The 25,872-nt window shown below is 45.8% G+C and overlaps 1 protein-coding gene across 5 annotated transcripts in view; it reads right to left on the reverse strand.

Annotated features, from left to right (window-relative positions):
- Positions 1–12,406: 12,406 nt before the first annotated feature.
- LOC147430908 (myosin-1-like) overlaps positions 12,407–25,872 on the reverse strand; it is a 35,523-nt gene continuing 22,057 nt past the window's right edge. For 3 of the 5 annotated variants that reach the window (XM_086493446.1, XM_086493445.1, XM_086493443.1), the window contains 9 exons: positions 16,058–16,135; positions 15,797–15,955; positions 15,448–15,648; positions 15,105–15,310; positions 14,836–14,974; positions 14,375–14,504; positions 14,142–14,288; positions 13,842–14,035; positions 12,407–13,748 (listed from right to left, as the gene is read on the reverse strand). In XM_086493446.1, the coding sequence (XP_086349572.1) occupies positions 12,993–13,748; positions 13,842–14,035; positions 14,142–14,288; positions 14,375–14,504; positions 14,836–14,974; positions 15,105–15,310; positions 15,448–15,648; positions 15,797–15,955; positions 16,058–16,135 (2,010 nt within the window). In that variant the 3' untranslated portion in view covers positions 12,407–12,992. Of the gene's footprint in view, positions 13,755–13,841; positions 14,036–14,141; positions 14,289–14,374; positions 14,505–14,835; positions 14,975–15,104; positions 15,311–15,447; positions 15,649–15,796; positions 15,956–16,057; positions 16,136–25,872 lie in introns of all 5 variants that reach the window. The other 2 variants (XM_086493444.1, XM_086493441.1) reach the window with 1 other exon arrangement.

Below are 25,872 nucleotides of genomic sequence, written 5' to 3' on the forward strand. Positions count from 1 at the left end.
GGGTGTTGCCTTTGCCATTCGAACCCTGTGGTTAAAATCAACATTGTCAAAGCCCTTGGTTAAACTTTGCAGGAAAACTGCTCAACAAGCCGCTAGCCCTTGGCCAATGTTCGTGACCCCCCTTTGGCTTTCCCCTGGCAGTACATTAATTTGGAAGTTGAAATTTTTCCACTACCCCTTGGCAGGTTGTGTACTTCTTTCCTTGAAAATGCAAGTGTGAAGGTTCCAAGAATTCACCATTGACCCTTACTAAGTGATTTAGTAATCACGAGCTGGGTCTTACCCCAAAATTGTACTCATATAGGCACTCTTAGTGCTAATAGGAGCTCCGCTGAAGTCAAGTCGTATTCACAACTAGATCTGTTTCACACCCAAAAAGCCATAATCTTGGGTTTTTGTGAACATTCCTGCTATTGGCTTCATCCATATACCTTGGTAGAGATAAGACCTTACGAGTCGTTCAAAAACTCAACTTGACTTTCACACGTAAAGTGTGTAGTGCTAAAATAATGCCCAAAAAAATCACTAATGACAAGACTCATGCTTGTCCATTATAATCGATGGGTACTCAACTGGATGGATTACAAAAAAATGGCTCTTATCCATTCCAAAACAGTTGGAAATAGATGGCTCTTAGCCCTTCATGTTACCGTATGGACATGGAAAGATTTCAAGAAAATCATGCCTAATTTCACCTTCCCGCATAGAAGTTGGAAACACACACACACACAGAGAGAGAGAGAGAGAGAGAGAGAGAGAGAGCTGGGCTGAGAAAAACTCCTTATTCCAATGTTTTGTATGCTCCTTGCGTATACTCAAGTGCAAACCATGTCTGTGTCATAGCTTATTCGATAAGCATACAATAGTGTGTTTGTACAACGCTCTTGTACAGAGAGATACCATAAGTCACATTGTGAACCACTTACCTTGTCCTTGACAAAGTAGCTAGTGCTATAGCAAAAGCGTATGCAATGATGGGTGTTGTATGGATATCGTACTAGTATGCCATGCATACAAAGCAAAAAATAGAATAATAATCCCTTGGCTTCAATAATAGTCTCAACCATGTGAGCCTTTATTATACGTGTCATGCACGATTACACTAGTATGGATCACAGTGCGCCGTTGCGTAAATTTGTGAGCTTATATCCACATAGTGTTGAAGATGTGTGCCAGTATCGGTGATCTAAAGTCAGTTGATAATACCTGTGCACATAAGAGAAACTTTTCTCACATAAAGTCTAGCAAAGCACTGGTCACCCCTTGGAGACGAGTAGTCGTCGCTTGAAGCTGGCTCATAGCCATAAATACTGAGAAATTGAGAACAATCAGATGTACCCTACATGCCATTGTGACTTGGGTCATACTGACCTCCAAGAGAAAATCATATATACATTGTGCTAAGTTTCGCGAAGGCCGTATGATATTAGCATATCCCAAACTTTGGAAACTTCCATGCAAGATGTCTTGAGAGAAGCCTTGCTTCGCATAAGCTCATCAAAAAGATGAAACATAACGTATCTGTAGTGCTCGGAGCTAACATGTGTTGCTGTTGACATACATATGTCAAAGTAGAAAAGAATTAACCTTGTCAAAATTTGATAGAGAATCGGCCATGCCGAATCGTACAGATACGAGAAATGATGAGGTATCCAATGCGTGGAGCTGTGCTCTTGAAAGATTTGCTTTCCTTTCAAAGAGAGAGTGTCCAACAACATCTTGTTCTAGCCGCTTGATCTACACCAGAGGTTTACACAAGCCATGCAACCATATCTCCTAGGAGCCATATCGTGGCATGCATCAATAAAACTAGCAAAAGGCCTTGCCTTTGTAGCAAAAGTTTTCCTTCTCAACAAAAGTTGCGCTTTGTATCAAGATCGGTTGACAAAATCAAGCCTTGCTTGATGGTTGCCTTCACACCACTCTATGATGTTTGTTAATGCATAAACAATAGAAAATATTGCTATGGTAGCACACACATATGTTGCATACCATGACCGTTGATCATATTCTTTTTTTTATTTTTATTTTTTAAAGTGTCAACAAAATCGAAAGTTATTGCGTACCTTTTCAATTACTTGCGTTGACTGACCTCGTCAAGCATTGGCTTGTGTATGATCTGTCGTATTCGACAATCACGCAATAAACACCCTTTGAGTCGTGTTCCACTGGTGACAAGCTTGCATATTTACCTCGAGTTCGATAAAGCCTTGCTTCTCCACCACCATGCCTTGCATGGATTCTGCAAAAATCCCATACTTGCCGTCGATCGTACGTCAAAATATTTACTAAAAAAATTTGCTTGCTTCAAGTATCGTCCTCCTTGAGAGCTCCACTATACATGGTGGTGCTTTTGAAATGCAACACTCTTTCCAAATATACATCTACCACTTTCCCATAAGCTTCGGAAAGAGTGTTGCATGTGAACTGTATCAACTTGCCGTGGCGATTGCATGGTCGAGATGTTCGAGCTTCCATGATCGTCGAACCGAGTATTGACAATGTCTTTGCCTTGCGGCCTTGCTCAGAACCTTGCCCGATGTCGACAAGCACAAGCACCTTTTTCGAACAAACAAGCGCGATTGTGTCATACCCAAAACTTCTCTGCTCGATTGTCGAAGCCCGAACCGGTTGCAAGAAGTCGAGCTTTCAAAACTTTGCAATCAGTTTTGCGTTGCATGGCTAGGACAAGGCTGATACATGCAAGCTAGCCCATGCATGTGAGCTTCCATTGGATCTCCACAAACCGCACACCCTTGCATGCATGGCAAACCCGTCATGGGGCTTGGCCCTTAGTAAGGAAGTGTGCCCAAAGTAGGGCGCTCGTGTTTGAAAAACATGTGAAAAAAAAGTTCATAGCTTCATCCATGGTGGCAGCGGCGACTGCGCAAGGGGAAATCTACACAGCGCGCCCCGCTGGTTGCTCAAAATCAACCACCACAGAAACGTAAATTGGCCCTTGGCCCGGTGCAAATCCACCAGAAGCAGTAGGAATTGAAACGGTGCAGGTCTTTTCCATGCCTCCCTTGTGTGCAAGAGACCGTTCTCGCGCCAGTCTTGGCCCTCCAAAAATCCGCCATAGCCTTGTGTGAGGAAGGGGGGGAGAGAGAGAGAAGGAGAGACCATGCATGCCTCATGCAAAAAGCTCCACGACCTTCCCTTGTCCATTGAGCTCTGATACCAATGTAAGACCCTGGGACTGCCTAGCCTCGATCCTCCGCCTAACCTCCCTTTATAGGCCTTGCCCATAGGATCCCGCTTCCATTAGCAGCCGGTCCTTGACCTCCAGGGTGGCCCTTGGCCTAACATTATGCAACCATCGTTCAAAATCACACTAGATTCCATCAGCAACCCAAAATAGACTGAGCTAACACCAGAAGTTCAAAGATAGCCCCAATAGAAGATCACCCAACATAAATATCCTTCCCTAGGATCTCAAAGAAGAAGGCATCAAGTCAAGAATGTGTTTGTTCCAAGAGAGTATGTTTGTGTTACTAATCCAACCTGGATTGAAGATTCAAAAGTCACAGGAATAAACAAGCACATGGAATTGATATACTCAAGTATAGACTACAAAAGCAAGGCTTTAGCTATAGGTGATAGGTTAGGGTCGATAGAGCACGGAGGCACTTATAAATAATTGTACACCAATTCACATGAGAGATTATCAAACACAAACTCGAAAATGAATTAACTTGAAAGAAGTTACAAGAGGTGCTCTTAAGTAGAGCTCATAGGGCATTTAGGGCTGGTAGAACTAGGTAATACAACTCAAAAGGAGTACAATAAATCTCCCAAAAGCTTCCCCACAAAGAGGGGTCGACCCTTGCAGGTAGGGGGCTGATGGGGATGGGACACGTATACACAAGAAGATTTAGAAATTTTCTCATGCAGGAAAAGGGAGCCTTTTTCAGTGTTTTTCATACAATGCATAACATCATGAGCTTTTGCTCGGGAGGCACCGCATACCTAGCTAGGTACGATTGGGGGGGGCCGGGGGTCCCCTGCCCCCAACCGTACCTAGCTAGGTATGCCGTGCCTCCCTCACAGAAGCTCATGATGTTGAGGTAAGTCATAATGTGGGAATTATTGTGAGAATCTGTCCAAAACTTCTTGTGGTAGAGCTCATACAATTCTCATAAAGACAAGGTTCTGACCAAGAGCTGATGTCATGGGGTCAATATCACAAAGACTCACACTCACTTCATATTCCACAGCTTTGGCGTTTTGAGGCTCAAAGATCTCTGAAATAAAATCAAGTTATTCCGACAACTATACAAGCCTGGAAGCAGCCTACCTTTCTGACACTCAACGGTGGAGCTGCCTCAGACATTAGAAGAATTAATCATTTGTGGCAGCCCAGTTTCTTTTACAATCAAGGTGTCTGAGCAATTGAGACTATCATTTAATCCATCTAGTAATCTCATCCAGTTAGTAGGAATTATCTCGCTTTAAGGTACTCTTAACTTATCGCTCATATGTATGGCTTTCGATAATTTGATGAGACTAATTACCATGGAGTTATATGCTAAAAAATATCCTAGTTTCAAACAATTTATGGGACATCACCAGCCAAAAATCAGGCTAAAATAGCATACTTAAGGCATGCTAGATACCCTTCTATGAGCTAAAAGACTATAGCTTTGATGAAGTTGCAGGTGCAACTACTCTTTCACCACCTCAGCTGAAGATAGCTCAACTTTGGCATGCTAGAATGGACATAACAACTTCAGCAACTTGTGCAGTCATTGACGCACAAATCCTCTGGAACATTAATTTGGTTAGCTACACGACTAGAACTTAGTAGCGACCATAGTTGCCTACGAATTCTTGCTCCACACATAGTGCAATAAGTGCTTGATCTACTCTACCCTAGCTTCAAACTCATGAAGAGTGTATCTATGGATGAATGCACATACACACACTCAAGAGAGAACACATACAAGAATGGGAGGGATAGACTTCTCTTCACACATACACAAGCATGCACATAGTGTCACAAGCACATTTGCAATGTGAAAAAAAAAAAGAGCACACACATTCAGCAGAAGAGAGTAGAGAAGCTCTTCATTGTATCAATATAGCCAAGCTTGCAAGCCATGGAAGCTTGGGCTTGCTGCCAAGGAAAACAGAGCTCTTGCCTAGAGATGAGGTCAAACGCCCTTTCACATTCTACCAAGTGGTATTTATACCTAAAGCTGCAAACTAGTTGTCCGCACATACAATAGCTAAAATAAGTACTTTAGGCATAAACAAAGAGCTTAGGAAATACAAACTGAAACTCATGTGAGTTGGGGCGATAATAGGATGATTACATCACATTCAGGATTTGCATTTAACCATTTGAGAAATGATACAAAAAATTACGTGCAATTTTTAAGCAATGCCCAAAACACCTTTTAACTCCCTAGTTGCAACTAGTAGCTTCAATGAGGGAACAAAATTTTGCTCTCATCCTCACCCTTTTTCCAAAGAACTATTGCACTACCCTATTGGCATCTTCACAATTAACTTTTGGTGAAGAATTTGATAGGAGAGATAGTGAGAGCTCTTACATAGAGACCCACGTCAATCAAGCAAGATATGCCATTGTTGAGCTTGATACACGACTTTGTTTTTCTCATTGAACTCACGAGTTAGGGATTGGGTCAAAGGGAAATTCTTTGAGATCAATTAACCAAGTTGCTCCAATTTAGAGATTCGTCAGTCGAGATGGCAGGATGGCAAATTGACACAATAGCCTAAGGAAATCGTTTTAGAGCCCCCTTTTTTGTGGAGGAGCCCTCATGCCTGTAAGATAGGATGCAAGTTGGCCTAGATATTTCACAAAGGTTGAGCCGTTTGATGCTAAATTCATCAAGGATTGTAGTATCCTTGACAACATCTAGGCCAATTCTCTAGACTTGGTGGTTAGTTCTTCTCGACTTTGAGAAAGCTTGCATCATGTGAATTGGGCTATTCTTGAAGGTACTATACTAAGAAGCCCATCATTTAAGTCTTGAACCAGGACCATGCCTCATAGGCAGATGCTTGCCGCATGTGGGCACGGTCCATGGTTTGCATTGTCTAATAATGTATGTTGGGCTGCCCCTTTGCGCCTTTACTCTTCTTATTTTTTTCAATGGCACTCCATAAGTAGCTATCTTGTAGCTCATAAGCTTAGGCTTCCATATGCCATTGCAAGGCTTCTTGGATTGGTAAATCATATGTGCTCCTGAGTGGTCACCTCAGAATGATCGATCCCTTCTAGTAGACACCTGTGGGATATTTGGGTTATTAGGTATGGCACTAAGCAGCAGATTACATCTTTCCTCTTAAACATTCAGAGGAAGCTTTGTCTTTGGAGCTCAGCTCGTCTTTCTTTGGCACAGAAAATAATGGTGCCCAACTAGGTGCTTTTGACAAGACGAAGTGGTACATCACCTCTTGCTAGATCTTCTCAGGTTCTCATATAGGCCAAGAAATTTCTTTGGAGTCCAGCACTATTGGGGAAGCTCATTATTTATGATCTCTCCAGTGATGAACCTTGGAAGGAGTAATGAGGTCCTGGGAACGATTTGCCATAGCCTATTTCGAAGACGGGCCTCTTCCATTTCACATGGCGGTCAGCTGCATGTAGCTTATGGTTCCAAGCGATGGGTCTGGTTCGGAGCCTTGAAGATTGGATTGGGCCTTGTGATGTGATGTGCCAGAAGATGTACAAACTGACCCTCATGCAAGGTGGGTTTATTATGCAGCAAGACAAACCGGTTGACTCTAGTGGATTGGCATATCCCTTTTGAACTTCAAGCCGTTGTGGAAATGGATGCTTTCACATAGCTAGCCCATTGCTTTTGAGCTTTTGAAGGGCGGTCCAAACCACCTGCATTGGCCATTCAAGCTCTTCGGCTTAAATTGATACGCACAATTGGAAGAGTGTATGACACTCTCCAAGGCAGCTGAGAGGCAAAGTCAGGCTTTAATTAGTATTTGGCAACAAAGACCTTTCTTCACGATGGAGCACGGTCTTCACAAGCTGGCATCTGTGATGATTGCCTTTCCTCCTCTCTACACTGCCCCTTTTCCATTCCTCCTCGCCTCTCTAACCTTCGCGAGTACACGTGATATATTCTTGAATTGCAGTGTTGTGAGGTCATCTCACATCCACAATGCCTGCTTCCCCTTAACCTCACTATCGGTGGGGTCTTCATGTGAGAGAGAGAGAAATGAAATGAAATGATATATTAACGTCTACAAAAGGCCAAAATGACCTATGAGACCAACTGATTACAATGATGAGTCTAGTACCAAGTCTGGGTACAAACAAAGAACTGATCTAGGAGTGCTACCGACTCCTATGGTATCATGCCACAATGGTACAGAATGGGGATAAGTGTCACCATGATATAATATGCAATAGCATGAGGCCTATCCTGATCAACACTCTGGGTGTCGTGCTAGAATCCTATGGATCCTCTGTCGCAATCTCCGTCGGTGCTACGTGGCTCCCCTCCTCAGTCGTGGTCGTCTCGATCTCCCCAACTCTATAGCTTAGTCAATGAGAGTACCGTTGGTGTGTGTATGGGTGGGAACCGAGCTCTGTGATGGTGGTGTCCCCTCTGGCTCTGTGGTACTCAGACTGAAGAAATCTGAGATGCGTCTCTGGGGCTGTCTCTGTCTTTGCCCTCTCAATAGAGCGTCTCTATGTCTCTGTATCTCAAGTACAAATAATCCGAGACATCTTTGATCCTGATATCTCATGACTCTATCTAACGAGTCAAAACCATCTCTGAATAAACAATGAAAGCGTCCCCGTATCTCATAGTAGACTGTGCAATGACATATGTAGTGAAACTCTGTCTCTGGCTCTGCATGGCATAACTGACATATCCTACTGTCTGTTGGTATGCCTCTGAATCTACCTGTCTCAATCCCAAGCTGGTGTGAACATGTGCGAATCTGGCCTATGGCACATCGTAACCCATGAGATAGATGTGTGTCCATGTAGCTGGGCCGTGTGACAAATCCGTCTGTCGTGAGTTGGAGAAGATGCTCTCTATAGAGAGCCCTCTTCGTACCCAACTCCCGTGATGGCTCTATCCATGTCCTCTTGCTATCAAGCTGGATAAGATCCTGCCGAATGAGTCTAGTAGTCTCCATCCATGTAAGAGCCAAAGATGGTGCATCAAGAGAATACTGGAAAGGGGGCAGCTTGTCCATGCTGAAACCATGCCTCTGAAACCATGAGCTCATCTGTGCATACCAACATGATGTATCTCCCTGTAATGCCAGCTGTCTGGATGACTCAAGAGCAAGCCTAGCATACCTGTCCCTGGTGGTGTCCCATAAGCTGTGTACAAATGATACTGATCTGGTGAGTGCCTCAACCTCCATAGGTGGGGCAGCCAGCTCCGCACGTATGATGTCATGTGGAACTGAGGCCTTGGCTCTAATCAACCTAGAAATCATAGATATCAAGGGTCTCTCCATATTACTCCATCTAGCATTGTCAACAGAAGGTCCCCAAACCTGAACCCCGTAGTGCATAATTGAAGCGACCAAAGTGTTGAAAAGCCAGAGCTTTGTTTGAGGTTCCTGGAACTGAACCTGCGAACAAATCCTCTCTAAACCTCCTAGGGCTGCATAGGCACGAGTCAATCTAGTGTCTGCTGCCACTTTCAGTGTGGACCTCGGTCCACTAAAGACCACCCCAAGATATGTGTATGCATCAGTGTACTCCATATTGTCTTGCCCATATGTGAATGTAGGTGCTGATCTCCTAACCCACTGTGGCGTGGTATTAAATACCATGACCTTGGTTTTACCAAGGTTGACAGACAATCCACTATCCCCTGCAAAACTATGCAATGCGTCCAAATGTCTCTGCATACCCTCTGGTGAGTCTGATATCAACACGATATCGTCAGCATACAATAAAAGAGGGATCCATGTCCCGGCAAGCTGAGCACCTCTATCTCCTCCTCTGTCAATATAATCAGAGACCTCATCAACATACATACCAAATAAAGTAGAGGACAATGGGCATCCTTGTTTCACTCCGATAGTGGAGTGAACTATGTCAGATATCCCCTCTGATGTGCGTACATGACCCATCACTGAGCTGTACAATGCCATAATCCCCCATATCAGCTCTGTGGGTACCCCCAATTCCATAAGTCGACGCATCAATCTGGCCCTCGGTACTGTGTCAAAAGCTTTGCGGAAGTCCACAAAGCTGCAATATATCCGTCTACCATGTGCTCGACCCTCCTCAATGATAGCTCTGAGTGTAAAGACATGATCTAGTGTGGAGAAACCCCTCCTGAAACCAGCTTGCCCAGGTGCCCGTATGCCCATAATCTCTGCCCAACTGCTCAGCCTATGCTCAAGGATAGATGCATACAACCGTGCCAATGTGTGTCCTACCATGATAGTACGATAATTCCCCGGAACTGTGGGGTCTCCTGTCTTGAAGATAGGTACAATAGTAGATAATCTCCAAGACTCAGAAAAGCCCTCACACATGACACGGTTGAATAACCGTGCAAGCATCTCTGCCAACAAATCCCCAGCATGTATAATGTGCTCTGCTACCAAACCCTCATGATCCTGTGCCCGTCTGGTCTTCATCCTGTCAATGGCCTCCTTTACCATCTCAGTGGTAAAGAGGGTGCTCGTTGCCGGACATGGTTGTGGTGGATCTGGTAGTGGTGGTTGTCCAGGTACAGTGTATAAAGATGCTGCATACTGCCCCCATATCTCTGTAGAAGTAATCACTGGTGGGGGAGACTGCTCATGGAATAAATGCCAAGCCTCTCCTGAATCTCTACTAAGGAAGAGCTGATATAAATCTTGCTCCATCTGGACCAAGAAAGCTCGCTTCTTTCGTCGCACTAGTCGTCGTGTAGCAATACGAGACTGTCTGTAGATGATCACTCCCAATGCAAGCTCCCGCTGTATCTGAGCTCTCCTCTGTCGACACTCCTCATCATACCAGCTGTTTTGAGGTATGTGCCCAGAACGACGTCTCTGACCAGGCTGAGTGTGTGGGTATGCCTCTATCGCTGCCCCATGCAATGTCAGTGTCAGCATAGATGTGATGTCCTCCACTGTGTATACTGGCTCTGATGTGCATAAAAGCCTACGTATCTCCTCTGCATAGACTAAGTCAGTCTCTGGTGTAAAAGTATAGCGTGGATATCTACCACCCCGTGAGGCCTGAGATGTATTATACTCAAAGGAGACTGATAATGTCAAAAGTGCATGATCTACTGCTATCCCAACAGGCCTGGGCCCCACGGTGAAATCCTGAATGTGAGAGATAAAGCTCGGATGTGTCAGAACATAGTCTACAGTACTGGACCCATGTCTGTGTGGAAAACAAGTAAAACCTGTAGACGATGGGAGAGAGAGAGAGAGAATGAATGAAATGTTATGTCTTCAAAAGGTCAAAATGACCTATAAGACCAAACTGATACAATCTTGGTGGATCTAATCCAGTGCCTAGGTACAAGATAAAAATAAAAAATGAAGGAAAGTGAGAGACTAAAATAATCATCATCATAATCATCGTCATCATAAATGCCCAAGGATGCCCAGGATGCCCAGCATTCGGCGTTGTCCGAGAAAGTATTGCATCGATAGCTGAAGAGCTTCGTCAATGTCCGCCTTTGAAAATAGTCGTATTGGGCATCTCCCATGTCATGCTAGAATAGTCTTGATCCTCTGATGGAGCCTCTGTCGATGTCGTGGTCGCCCTCATAGACGTGGGCGTCTAGCTCTCCCGAGCTCAATGGCTCTCTCAACTAGTATACCCCTGGTATAGGTGGGCTCTAAAGTCTATTGTGAAGCATGCTCATCTGGCTACCAAGTCTTTGCTCTAAAGAAGTCAATGATCTCCTGCTGTGAACGTCTCCCACTGCCTGATCTCCTCAAGAGACTCTCCCTGTGTCTGCTCATCTCTAGCAAAAACAACCCGAGGCATCTTTGATCCTGATATCTCATGACTCTAGCCAACGGTCCAAAGCCCTCTCTGAAAAGACCATGAAAGCGGCCTTGTATCTCATAGTATACCGGACAATGACAAATGTGATGCAACTCTGTCTTTGGCTCTATATGACACAACTGGCATATCCTAGTCTCTGATGGTACTCTCCTAAATCTACCAGTCTCAATCTCTAGTTGATGCGATGATGTGCGCATCTGACCAATAGCACATTGTATCCCATAGGATAAATGGGTGTCCATATAGGCCGGTCTGATCACATATCCATTCTCTGTTAGTTGGAGAAGATGCTCTCTATAGAAAGTCGTCTTAGTGCCCAACTCCTCTGTCGGCTGTATCCATCTGCTCCTTGTATCAAGTTGAATCAAATCCTGACATACGAGTCTACAGATCTCTGTCCGTGTGAGAGATAGGGAAGGTGCATCCAAGGAGTACTAGAACGAAGGCAATCTATCCATGTGGAAACCATGTGACCGAAACCATGATGTCATCTGCCCCTACCAGCATGTTGTATCCCCCTATAGCGCTAGCTGTCGAGATGACTCAAGGGTTAGTCGAGCATATCTGTCTCTGGGGAGGTCCCATAAACTATGCAGAGAGAAATGAAATGAGAGAGAGACGTGGAAACATTGAGAAAGCCTATTCTCACAAAACTCTCAAAGATGCCCAAGCTCAAAGAGCACGGTTATAACGTGGCTGCTCATGTAGTGTATATCTGCTTGTCAAGGAGAGTAACCAATCATGTGGCAATAGTACTAATCTTCATATCGATATATGTACAATTGCAGCTGAAGGAGGTGAGGTGAGTTCACTCAAATGGCATCAAATATCCAACCTAAGGTCACCAAAACAGAGAGTCATCATGCAAAGGATTCCATACCATTAAGGGCCAAACACCGCCCAAATAAGAAAATCCCGAGGACCTATTTGACTTCTTCACTCACCCCGACCTAAAAACCACCTTCGACCTCCACCAGGACGACTCCTCAAGACACCTTGATGTATTTTTACAAGTACATTGCAAAGTATGCCATTCATCTTCCTGAGTACCTTTCGTTGGCTGATGCTAGTGATCTCCTCCTCTACATACCTATAAGCAGCGCCTTAACAATTCGATGATGATGCCGATGAGGCCAACCGATTTATAGAGCTCACTACCTCAGAGTTGGCAGAAGTCAAATCAGAAGGTTGGCACGAGATTCCTCTGGAACGAGGCAACGCTTTCAATCTCAACCCTAAACCCTAATCATTTCCTCTTAAGAGTTATACAACCTACATTACATCTTAACCTTTCCTAGCTTTCCTTGAATGTATTGACTACCATGGCTCTCCTGATCCCACTACCCATAACACCACCTAAACATAATGAAACTTGCAAGTAGTAACATGATTGTCACACAATTTACACCAGAACAATAGGCATTGCTTCACATAAATTTCTATTATGCTTTGCCTGCTTGCCTGCAGGAGGTAATGCTTTTCGAATCCCAATACAGATACAAAAAATTTCAGCCACAAAAGACACATTATTACCATTGAAGAACATGAACTGCGACTGGACGTCAATCACCACACACTACTTTACAGCCTTGGTGGTGATGAGTGATATGCTTCATCTTCAGCGAAGCAACCAAAGAAAAGTCATCTCCAAGGGACTGCCACTCTTCGATCATAAGGGCACATGAAAGTCGTCTAGCTTTGGTGCTAGTTAGTGCTCTCATTAAAGTGTTAAACTTGTACGCAAGATCGACCCTTCACCAGCAGAGGCTTGATCTGCAAGTTGACCTGATTTTCTTGGCCAATTGAATTCTCTTCATCATAGTAGACCTAACCCTTCTCATCTCAACTTTGCAGGGTTCATCCGTGGATCCTTATATCTGCTGTTGACTATAAGGCATGTGAGCATTTACAACAGGGGACTATGCGCAAGCCCAAGCAGCCAAAATTTCTTGGCTCTGATCCGGCACAAACCGTGAGAATCAAATGGTGTGCATGACCCCCTGTACAATCATGTTTTCTTACTCCACCAGTTCTTCCTCAATCGTTGCGCAGAATCGGGATTTCCTAGCTTTTGAAGAATCGACTTGGTCTCTCTCAATCTGCTCTTAAAATCCTTTTTCCATGTGTCAAACCTCTGTTTGAGTTTTCGTAGCTCCTCATCAGGATTGAGACTCGCCTCTGATTGCCCTGACTTTACTTCTACCAAAAAACTTGAATCGTCATTGAAAACCTGTCTACGGTGCTCAAATTCCTTCACCAAATGGCTCACAACCGACCGCCCTGCATCTAAATCCCCTCTCCCTATGGAAAGATCCAAGAATGGCTTGCGAGGAGTCGAGAGGTGGTCGGGCGTTTTGGTTCCAACTGATGTGGTGTCATCCCAATCAAATTCATCATCTTCCTGTGGCAGTATGTGCCTCGCAGCCCGCTGCTTTGTGATGCCGCTCTTAAATGGGAATGTCTCATCATACTTAAAACCTTGACTTGCAATGTCATCCGATGCAAGACTCTTCTTTGCAGCAGCAAGACTAAGCTGCAAAGAAGACATTTGCTTTTGCCACATCTCTTCCATAGAAGACATCTTAGCTTCATAGTCTGACCATCTTGCCTCATAGTGATTGAGCCTTTGTCGTAAAATAGCATTATCCTCCTCTTTTTCTCGAAGAGCTGCCTCAGCAACTAGCACGCGGCTCTGGAGCTCAGCCAAGAAAGACGGTGAAACTCTGATGGTCGCTGTATCGGCCTCATTGTCCGAGGTTGGAACCTGCAGCTACAGAAACACCAAATCATTATGGTAACCCAAGATTATACATGCATACAAATGTAAAGAGCACATGCAGCACATGTCCGTCAGTACCTCGGACTTCAAAATCTCTGCATCCTTAGAAGCCTTGAAATCAGGCTCCTCTGCAGGAGAGGTCATTGCTTCCATTTGTGCAGCTTCCAGTTGCTGTTCAATCAGGCGCCTTGCTTCAAAACCCTGCCTTTCTTCCTCTGCAAGCTTCTTTCGCAAGGCCAAAACCCTCCGCCTCGCCAACCAACCTCGAGTAGCTGCGCATTTGATTGTTAGTTTAAAATGAAAGAAGAAAAACAAAAGTCAAGAAACGAGCAACAGATGTTTAGTCAAGGGGAAGTCGCTGATACTAAGACTCCTCACCTGACTGAATCAAAACCATTTTCTCTCTCTTTTTAAGGTACTCTTGCCTCTTAGCTCTACATCGTACGTATCTTTGTATTTGTATAGCTGCCCGGTGTTTTTTTATCAGCTCTTCAAATAGCCTTCTTACCTTCCTTGCTCTTATCACTACAAAACAACAAATCACAAAAACATTGAACAGTCTCAACAGCTCAACGAAAACAACCGAGTCAATGCTACACAAAGCAACTTACATGACTGTAGTAATATTGCTGCTCTCTTTAGTTTCCTGAAGTACTGACGAGCCTTATAACCTCTATAAAGCTTTTGAAAGCACACAATTCCATGAAGTGTTTGCAAACGGACATCCTCTAGTCTGCCAATCTGCAATCAAAGCCACCTTTCTGTTTTTCAATCCCACAAAAGAATGCAAAGACCGTATGCATAAACAAGATTCCATGAATTATCTGCGAAAGTTATGAATAAAATCACATTTTTTAATGCCATACTACTATGCAAAAATTCAATATCACATTCTGCCCTTTTCTCGAGTGTGGGTCCTTCCCCGACAGCTGTACACACTCGCCAAGGTCCCAAAAGTAGATGACAAAACAAAAAAGCACTCAGGCAAGGGCCCATCGATGTGTGGTCTCTAAAGTCTTTTGAATGTTCCATCAAAAACTGAGGAAAAGAAAAGAAAAACATAAAAAATCACCTGCCCTGCTCGGAAGAAAAGCTTGGTGTAACCCACTTGGTACATATCAGGAGGTACTCTGAACTGATGTAGAATTGCAACACATACACTCAATGTGTCTTGTCCCGTTGCAAAATTCAATGGAAGGAGGAAACTATACCTGGATACATACAAAAAGAAAACACAATGAAGAAAAATCCGGGGTCCAACATAATGCTTCTTCATCAAATCAATAACAACTGGGAGGAAAAAGGATGAGTATGCAGCAAGACAAGGACAATTGAAAGCACCTGAGTGCAAAATTTTGATGAGTTACTCGCGTGGGATATCCTGATCTTGAGATTCTTACCACCTCAAGAACACCACAGCAGCGAAGTTGTTGCAAAACCAAGTCTTCTTGATAAGAATTTGGCTGTTGCAACGTGTTTGGCTTGATACAACGTATAAAATGAGGCTCTGTATTCTCTAGTCGCTGCATCAGTCGCGTAAGTTGGCCCTGAAGCAATGAAGTCATGACACTAATGAGAAGACTTGAAATAAATTTCCAGATTTGAAGATGATATTTCTGCAACTAGAGGGCCTCAAAATTTTGTGGCTATAGGAGTAAGCATACAAGCATAAGACCATGACAACCTTGAATTTTGTTGATACACTTTGCTTTTGGGATTCTGCCCCACTTCTTCGGACTGGACTAATAAGCTTTGAGAGATTTTGCTCTATATTAGTAGCAAAAAGTTGTGGTAGATACGCATCACATGAAGATAGCAACTGTAAGAGGTCTGAATGCAGGAGGTCCCGATTTTTCTCCAGAAATCCAAGTGTGTCATAGGTAACCTGATTCCCAATCGAAGACTTTAGCACAACCAGAACAAAGGATCCATAATGCACACACACACACACACACTCACACACACACACACCGCCCCATACACACACACCACATAGACACAAGGGGGGGCTTCTCGAATTATTCTGACCGCACCTCGCCAGCATAATGTCGGACACGGAACCCTCTGCTCCTCTCTCCCTTGAAGCAACTATTCAAGGCCAAGTGCTCTTTCAGCTTTTCAGCGAGTGTATGATCTGTACCTTTTGGAAAGGTGCACTCCTCATCAAGAAGAGAGATCAAGCCAAGTGGTCGCTGTGATAATGGTCAAGAGAAACTCTAGAGTTAAATAAACTTCTGTAAAATATCCAATCTGCCTTTCTTGTTCACAAAAAAGAAAAGGCAACATTAGCAAACCTTCTCAATGAGCTCAAGGCATTCCTGGTTATCTTCAAACTCAACTTGTGTCCAATCAATGCCTTCAGACATATACTCCTGTTCATTCAGGCAGGCCATTACAGTAAGCATCAAGAAAATTTAACTCGAACAGGACAAAACATGACTACATTTTGCATTCTTGTCACTGTTTCATTGAAGGACTCTTATGTAAGAAATGAAATGAAATGAAATGTTATATTAACATCTTCAAAAGGCCAAAGTGACCTATGAGACCAGAAAGTTACAATAAGAGAGAGAGTGTGTAACAAGAAAAGTGTCGTACTCTCTATTGTGGGTGCTCCTCAGTGCAGTGTGCAAGAAACCTCACTCCAACAGAATGAAAACACTAGAGAGCAATGGAACAAGCAAACTCAAAAGACACAATAATAGACTCCAAACTGAATGGAGTAGGGGGAGGGTGGAGGTTAGGGGAGAGTAGGGGAAGGGTAGGGACGAGGTAGAAGGGTAGGGGGTGGGTAGGTGCGAGTATAGGGGGAGTGTGTTGAGGGGTAGCTCTTTTGTTAGCTCACAAGGTACTTTAAAACCCTTGTAGTTTTCATTTAAAAATTCACAAATAGCAGGTGGTGGATGAAGCTTAAGCTGACCTTTTCCAAGATTTGAAAGAAGCATACCCTTTGTGGCCCTATGCACATTCCAGACAAGAAGTTTTGCGAGCCGTACAATCACTCGTCTTACCAAAAGTTTTACAAGCCTATCTCTTGAAAATTATCCGTGCTTGACTCTTCTATCAATTCGGAAGAGGATAATCTTATCTTTAGGGGCATAGGCCACATCAAATATGACTATCTACTCAACATCTGAAGAGTGTTGTAGGAACCTGGTCTAGAGAGGGCAGTGTTGGAGATATCTTTGTAGGTGGAGAGGTTGCCGCTTCTTGGAGCATAAAGACATCACGAGCTAGTGTTTGATCAATATTGAATCTGCATAAGCTTCTGGTAGCCATCCTTGGGGAAGATTGTCAAAGAGTAGTTCATCAAACACATGGGCGAGCTTTGCCTTGGTAAGAGAGTCAGACAAAGAGGAGGGTGAGGGTTAGGACCCCCCTCCAAGCGCCCCTTCCCCCTCTATTGTAGAGAGGTATTTGCTTTACATTGCACAAAGTCTGGTACAATGGTTCTAGATGTTGTGATGTTGATGATGCTTGCGGTATGGTGCGGGTACTGCGAGGCTAAGGCTGAAAACTGCGGGGTTAATGAGGCTATGGGTTGAAATCTGAAGTCGCTGCTGATGCTTGTGGGCGAAATCTGAAAACAATGCTGATCTGTGACGGGAAGGGGCTGGCGATAATGAAGAGGCTGAGGGTGAAGCAAACGCTGGTCCTGCTGATGTTGATGGAAAACGCTGATGGCCTGCTGATGAAGACCAAAACACTGGAGTGCTTGATGAAAAACGCTGATGTCCTGTTGAAGACAGAGCCCTTGTGCAGCTGGCCGGAAGCCCTTCTTCTCTGGCTCTTTCTTGCCCTTCTCTAGCGCCAAGGGGCTGCCTTTATATCTCCAGTTTGCTGGGTTGAGCAGGCTCAAACCAGCCCCCACGATTTCTGTTTAAAATCCCAAAGGTCACTTATTAAAAGTGCCTTATAAGAGGTGGTTCAGTGCAGTCAGGAGAAACTTCACATGCAGCGGCTTGCTTATGCTTAGGTACTATGGGTTGTGCAATCAGAGGATATACAACTATTACTACTCTTAAGTGCCTGAACATGCGCGTCCTGTGTACACGCTCACAAGGGTGCCAAAACACTTCCTAGGCTTACCTAAACCATAGAAATGGAGTTACAGCTTGTCCACATGCACATAGGGTTAGATGTGCACGTGACATCCACCCCTTATCAAGGTGAGGTACTGGTACCGAGCTGCATGGCTTCCTTGTAGTCGGCCAACAACTCAGGATAATCTGTGAAGAAATTTTCGACGACCCATTTCTTCGACCCACATTGCCTCGTGGGTTCCTCGATCCTTGAACTTCAAAAAGTATTGTCGTGCTTGTTTCTTTGAGCCATGGAGAAAACGATGCAGCAAAATCTGCTTCGGTTCCATGACTTTGGCTTTGTCTATGATCTCGGGTTCGTCCTCTTTAGAAATGTCCTTTGGGGGATCTCCTTGAAACAACTTCAACCAAGAAACATGGAAAACATTGTACATTGACCATGAGTTAGGTAACCGCAATTTCATACACACATCATGAAATGGACCATACATTCGAAAAGACAATATTGGATACTTCTTTCCTACTTGCTTAAGGCGGTCCTTCATGATTCTAAGATATAAACCCAATCCCCTTCCTTGATAGTAACATCCTAACGATGCTTATTAGCCTGGCGTGAATAAGATTAATGAGCCTTGCTTAGCCGAAGCTTCACTCTCTCAGTAATCTCGTCCAAGGATTGGCCCTTAGCATTGGCATCAGGCAACTGACTAATCGATCTAATCAATAAAGACTAAAACGGACGGCCAGATGTTGCCTCATACGAAGTTCTACCGATGGCACTAAAATAGGAGTCATTCAAGATTGCTTGAACCGGGAGGTACTGCTCCCAATGAAACTGTTGATCATGCACATATGACTTAAGACATCGAAAGCCAAGTGATTGTAGATCTCAGTTTGACCATCGGACTGTGGATGAAATGCGGATGAAAAATTCAACTTAGTGCCAAAATTTTCAAAGAGTGCTTGCCAAAAATGTGACGTAACTGGACATCTCTATTTGACACAATCAACTTTGGCAAACCACAAAGGGGATACCAATGCTTAATGAACAAATGTGCTACATCTTGTGTTGTGACTGTGGCCTTACAAGGAATGAACATGCACAGCTTGCTGAAACGATCAACGATGGTTAAACACCGAGTATTCCTTAAATGCAAACTAGGTGGAAGATTAGTCACAAAATCCATGGAAATGTCTTGAAATAGGCCTTGCTGAAACGATCAACGATGGTTAAACACCGAGTATTCCTTAAATGCAAACTAGGTGGAAGATTAGTCACAAAATCCATGGAAATGTCTTGAAATAGGCCTTCCGAAATAGGCAACGGCATCAAAAGACCCTACTGCTTACCCTAGGGGCTTTTACTTTTTGACAAATGGAACACTGTGTGACATACTTAAACACATCTTTTCGCATTTTTGGCCAATAAAAGAATCTTTCTATTTTTCCTGAAGTGGTATTCATGCCTCTGCCCACCCGTGATGCCAGAAGAGGAGGCCCTAGCAATCTTTTAAAGGCATGACGCAGCCCAGAAGTACTGGCCCCAAAGACCGGCCCCCCTTCTCAGTATTTCTTTATTATTACGCTTCAACAAGTACAATGTCCGAGGATCCTCTCTCTCCGCAATGCTCCCAAGCAAGCCTGCCAGAAGAGGCGGCCCTAGCAATCTTATAAAGACCCTTGGCCAAAAGCAATTACATGAAAAATTGGGGTTCTAAAAGCGTCTGAGGCCCAAAAGCTAGCGTCCTTAGGCTGCCCGTTCACACTGCCACGTCAGCACAATCTCCACCTTTTGCACCGCAAATCGTAGACGTTCGTACAACTTGCCAAGTCAACCACTTCGCAATTTGGGATCTCACGCTTTATTTTCAAGGTTTTAGGCCCCTCGGCCAGGGTATCATAAGTTAGTACAACTTATTGAGTTCTCTTAAAATTTCGGCCACTCGAATAGGTTCCATAAGTTGGTTAAACTTCTTTTGGCTCTTTCACCAAGGTTTTGGCTCCCTTCTATCCACGCTATGTCCTTTAGGCCATGCCACATCATCACTTTGTGACATACCCCCTTCTTGTCTTGAAAGAATTGTAATCGTCCTTGATTACGCCTACAAAACAAACATAGAACAAATCTAGTTTAGCAAACACGGACTGTAAGTACCAACATACTAGACCACATATATCCAACACTTGTATGAAGATGGCAGTCACTAAACATTCACATCACTATCCCCATTGAGATCTTAGATGAGAATCATGATCATTGTAACTTATTTAGCAATCGCATCCACACCGCGCTGATCTCTAAAGAATGTCTTGATTGTCTAAATCTCGTTACTATCATATCCACATCACCCCTCAAGTGAACAAGAGAAAATGTTTGCAGTCATATCGTCTTTCAAACATGCACTCAAACAATACAAAATGAGAGAGCACATGTAACATATTCGTTTTAGGAATCCCCATGTCAAAGTACTTCTTTACATAAAGTCATTCAGCAGAACACTCAAGCCCGTCAATATCCCTCAAATCTCAAAAGAAATAAGTGACTTTATTTCATCAAGGTAAACTGTAACAAAGGAGCAGAGTAACTCCCCTCTTGTGCAGTCTGCACCGCACCGGATTCAACCTGCTCATTCATCAGCAACTCTTGGAATAGTCGATGCTAACCAAAAACTTCAAGGTAAAGCTCTAATATCTAAGCAGTATCTGCTAAGTCCTCCTCCTCCAGCCCACTTAACATCCAAAGCCGGATAGTTCCTGAACTTGACTAAATACCGGCGTGTCAGCTTACCTTTCAATTTCCTTTCCTTGTGAGACATGACCTATTGTGGAATGAGAATCTCCTCTGTCTCTTCCACTTCGGGCTGCTCCTCTAGCTCCCTGTCAACTGGCCCTTCACCTTTGAAAGGTCTCAATAGACTCACATGAAATGCATTGTGAATCTCCCAAATATCTGGTAACTTCAATCTAAAGGATACAACATTTATCCATTTATCTTTTCTTGGATCTGGAAAGTCCATAGTATCGCATACTTAGCTTTGGAAAAAGCCTCTCCTTACCCTTCCTTTTCCGTAGGCGTGCCTTCTCAAACCGTAGTAGCACCCAATCATCTTCCTTCGGCTGCAAGTCACGTCGATGCTTCTCTGTTGCCTTCTTATGTCATACTTGAGACTTCTTTAGAGCCTTCTTGTACCTTGGCAAAAGCAGTGTCCGAATCTTGTGTATATTGATCAGCTTCAAAAATCTTATCTTTGGTGCTCAGAATAGGTGGAACCCTCTTGACACCTTTGATAATCTCAAATGGTCCCTTCCCCATGGACGTATGTATTATGTTGTAGACAAACTCCACCAAGGGTAAATTCTTCTCCTATTGAGTCTTCTAATCAAAGATATGACTTTAGCAAGTCCAAAACCATTGAATTGGCTGTCTCCGACCGCCCATCTGTCTGTGGGTGAAACGAGGACAAGAATTTAAGCCGTGTGCCTATATTCTCCCAGATTGCACTCCAAGCAAGCTCATGAACCAGGGATCTCTATCTGAGACTATAGATTCAGGCATACCATGTAATCGGAAAATTTGTGAGACAAACCGCTTAGCCTTGCAAGACAACACGTCCACCACCATTTTGAGGGTAAGCTCTAAGCCATTTTTTGTACTCCTCTTTAGCCCTCTTATGCCTTGAAAGAAACCAAAACTATACCACCCCTTGGAATCATTTTCCACTTGTTTCAGGGTAAGCTCTTCATCCTCAACATTCAAAACCTATCCTACCCTCTTCCTTCCCCCAACCCTTGATCTTTGTCTTATCTTATTATAGCTTGATAAGGTCGTGCTTAACTTCTACTTTAAATGTTTTCCCATCCATACCTATCCATCTCAAGCCATCTTTGCTTTTGTAGATGGAATTGCGCACTTGTTTGTCCCAACCATACTTTTTTCAGAGTGTCTCCCCTCTATATATTGTTAGACCCCTTACAATCCCCACCTTTTTTCACCCCACTCCCCCCTTGGATCCCTTATGACTCTTCGTTGCCACATTTGGGACATCTACCTAAGGGTTGAACCACTTTCTGTCGATAAAAAGACACTTAAATATATTGCATTGGCTCGCTCTAAACCTAATCTTTGCCCTTTGCCAAGAGCATACCCCTCTGCTTTAACCTAAAAAAATATTCTTTGTCTATGTAACCCTCGTTGTTTTAACCTAAAAAATCCTCTTTGTCTATGTAATCCTTATTAGTATTACGATCCCTCTAGTTTCCAAAGTATCCCCTCCTTTTTATCCCTTACTTATACAATAAAAAATATATTCAAATCCTTGTGGCCGTTTTTTGGTGGCTCGCTACTGCTGCCCACCTACGCATGCCTAGCTTCACCCCCCCCTCCTCAGTCCGCTGCCTCTCCCCCCTCCCCCACTACCCCGCTGCCTGTCATCCTGCGCCGCCCCCTGCCTGCCCGCACTGCCTCCAGCCTGCCCGCTGCCTGCCCTCCCCCCCCCCCCCCGCCACCCCCTCTCCTCCTGCTACCGCCAACCTTCCCCTACCCCCCCCCCCCCCCCCCCCCCCCTTCCCCACCCCCCACCCCCGCCTAGGTTTCTCCTCGTCATCTGTTGAGTTCGGCCTCCTCGGCATTGCTTCGTTTTTGGGGCAGTGTCTCCTGCGCCTGATTGAAGCGTCCGCCCGTCGACCTCTTCTTACGACACAGCAGTAGACACAGATGGAGGCTCCAGCTTCGCCATAGAGGGACTCGCCAGAAGCCCCCTCGCCCCACCCCGTTGAGCCCACCATTCGACTTGCTCTATCGCCGACAGAGCAAGCGAGCCTAGCCGCTGAGGTAGAGCGTTTGCAGGCGACTTCGGTCATCTGCAAAATTCTCGGCACCTGTCCTAGCAGAGGAGAGCTGCGAGACCTTCTTCAGGCCCGCCTTCTCGCAGAGGTGGGCAAGATCTTGGATGTCCAGATTCTCGGACGAGGGTACTACCAGATCGAGTTCGAGACCTCCGAGATGGCTTCCAAGGTCATTGCTATGAGTCCACTGGCCATCCGAGCATCACGCGCCCACTTTCGACAGTGGCGACATAGTTTTGACCCCACTTCAGATGTGCTACTAGAGGAGGCAGACATCCCCATCTCAGTCTGCTTTCCGGGTTTACGGAGGGAGTACCTACCACTTCTTTCCAGGATTGGCTCCGCCATCGGGACTGTCCTCGAGACACCTCGTACGGCAGCATCAGTAGCTGCCAAGGCGGCTGGCATCCCCTCAGTTCGAGTTGTGGTCAGAGATACCCACACGCTCCCGAAGGTCATCCTTCTGCCTCGAGTGAGTGGGGGTTGATTTAGACAAAGTGTGGAGTACTCGGGCCTCCCGAACCAGTGCTTCATTTGCAGAAAGATGGGCCACCTAGCGAAGACCCCACTTCAGATGTGCTAGTAGAGAAGGCAGACATCCCCATCTCAGTCTGCTTTCCGGGTTTACGGAGGGAGTACCTACCACTTCTTTCCAGGATTGGCTCCGCCATCGGGACTGTCCTCGAGACACCTCGTACGGCAGCATCAGTAGCTGCCAAGGCGGCTGGCATCCCCTTAGTTCGAGTTGTGGTCAGAGATACCCACACGCTCCCGAAGGTCATCCTTCTGCCTCGGGTGAGTGGGGGTTGATTTAGACAGAGTGTGGAGTACTCGGGCCTCCCGAACCAGTGCTTCATTTGCAGAAAGATGGGCCACCTAGCGAAGGCTTGTCCACGGAGGAGGCCACGACCTGCACCTCAGCCTCAGCCCCAGCCTGCCAAGATTGGGCCGTAGCCACAGCCAGCGGCACAACGAACAGATTCAGAGCCACTCTCCGAGCCTGGGGCTCCAATGGAGGAGGGGTGGCAGCAGGCCCATGGCCGTCGATGCAAGGGGCCCCAGCGATAGCCTGGCACTCAAAGTGGCCCTCAGGTGCCTACTCAGCAGCAGTGGGTTCCCACGGGGAATCGCTTTGGTCCTCTTGAGCAGGAGGAGCCCCCTACGCCAGCCTCCACCTCCGCTTCACCCTCGCCAGCCGCCCCCCCTTCAGAGTTCCCCTCCTCCTCCTCATCCTCCCCCCGCCCTCTGCTCCCGTCCACTTCCCACCTCGCCCCTCTACCTCTGTCGCCCCACCCCGCTCCTCTTCCCCTCCGCCCCCCCCCCCCCCCCTCTTGCTCCGGTTCCACAGTCGACTCAGGAGAATGGTCCCTCGCCGGTGGCTAGGAGATCTCTTGGCAGCGCCTTTGCCACCAGTCGCCTAGCGAGAGAGGGTCAGCCCTTCTTGCGGCCCCCTCTGCAGATTCAAACATCTTCCCTTGCAGCTATCCCTCGTGGCCTGACGAGCATTGACCTCCGACGCCGCTGGGATTTCTTCGACTACGGGTTCACTCGCTTTCTCGGCGATTCCGCAGTAGACCACGAGGCAGCTTGCTTCAGGGTCCATGCTTTGTTCCTCGCCGCTAGGGGGACAGAGGCCTTGGACTCAGCAGTTGGTTTCTCCTTCCCCCTCTGTGGTAGGGCCGAGACAGAGTGGTCCCTCGACTCAGTGGTGGGATGGTTGCATACACAGGTTCTCGAGTTCTCTCACCACATGGGAGAACTTGGAGTTACAGATTTGTTGCAGACTTTGTGGCCACTGGCCAAGTTTGCGGTGACACCCCCTAACTCAACAAGATGTAGGCACATTGTGGTGTACTTTTTTGCTGATACGCAGTGTTTGCCTTGCTATGTATACATTCATGAGGATTCCTGGACAGAGGAGGTTGCTTTATGCACGGCTCGTTCTGCTTGGGCTTGGGCTAGGCACTCACTGCAGTCTCGCCTATCTAGAGGACGCTCGGATGAGGATTACTCCCCATCCAAGCCAGCCTCGAAGATAGCCCGTCTTGTTGCTGCGGCACCATCTGTTCTCTCTCGCTCCCCATGAGGATCGTCTCGTGGAACGTGCAAGGACTAGGTGGGCCCCAGTTTCAACGACAACGGGGCCAATTGCGTCAAGAGCTTCAGCGTTGCCTTGTGGGAGGAGAGATTGATCTCCTTATGCTTCAGGAGCACCATCTGTCTAAGAGCCGCATTCGGCGATGTGGTCAGATTTTGCGTGGACGATATGATACCTTTTGGTCAGCTGCTTTTGGACCTGGAGGCATCCAGGGTGGGGTATGTATGACTATTGCGGCCTCATTGCAGCACGCCATTGTGGGCAGAGGGATTATTGTGCTAGGCAGGGCTCAATGGATTACTATGCAGGTTCAGGGTGGCCTTGTGGGCTTCCTGAACATCTATGCGCCCAATGTGGCGAGTGCTCGTGCAGAGTTTTGGTCACAGATTGTTGAGTCTTTGCCACAGGCTAACCATTGGTGTGTAGGAGGGGACTTCAACATGTTGGAGGACCCTTCTGACAGGATTGGAGGCAGCCATGCTACTGTGCATGAAGTCGAGTTAGCAGGTTGGGAGAGGTTGTGTATGACTTTGAGGGTCTCGGATACATGGCAGCACTCTGGCTTTGTGAGGCCTCCAGAGAGTCTTGCCTTCTCTAGATCGGACCGCAGAGTGGGAGGAGTGAATCTATCGCGGATAGATCGCTTCTACACTAGTGACCACTTCAGTGACTTGGGGGGATCAGTGGGCATCCTGGCATGGACATCCTTCTCGGACCATGCACCAGTGATCCTCACAGTGGCAGACAAGCAGAGGAGTGGGAACACGACGCATCGCATCCCAGAGCGGGTCTTGTTGGACTCAGCACTCAGAGAGAGGGTAGAGGCTCTCTGGACACAGGGCATGGACAGCCAGGCTCTACCTGCAGACAGAGTGGCCTTAGGCCTAGCTAAGCTTAGCCACTTTTTTCTTCAGGAGTCTCTGGCTCGACGGGCTGCAGCGAGAGAGGAGGAGCAGCGCCTCAGACGAGGCATTGCTTCACTACAGAGGATGCAGGAGCAACATCCAGACAGTCCATGGTTGGAGGAGCAGTTACAACAGGCTCGACAGGAGCTTGCTTGCAAAGAGGAGAGGCGTCATGAGTTTGCCTTTCACCGACAGACATCTCAATGGACTCAGGTGGG

Source organism: Adiantum capillus-veneris, chromosome 21 (genome assembly GCF_014529385.1).
Source record: "Adiantum capillus-veneris isolate H3 chromosome 21, ASM1452938v2, whole genome shotgun sequence".
Taxonomy (NCBI): Eukaryota; Viridiplantae; Streptophyta; class Polypodiopsida; order Polypodiales; family Pteridaceae; genus Adiantum; species Adiantum capillus-veneris.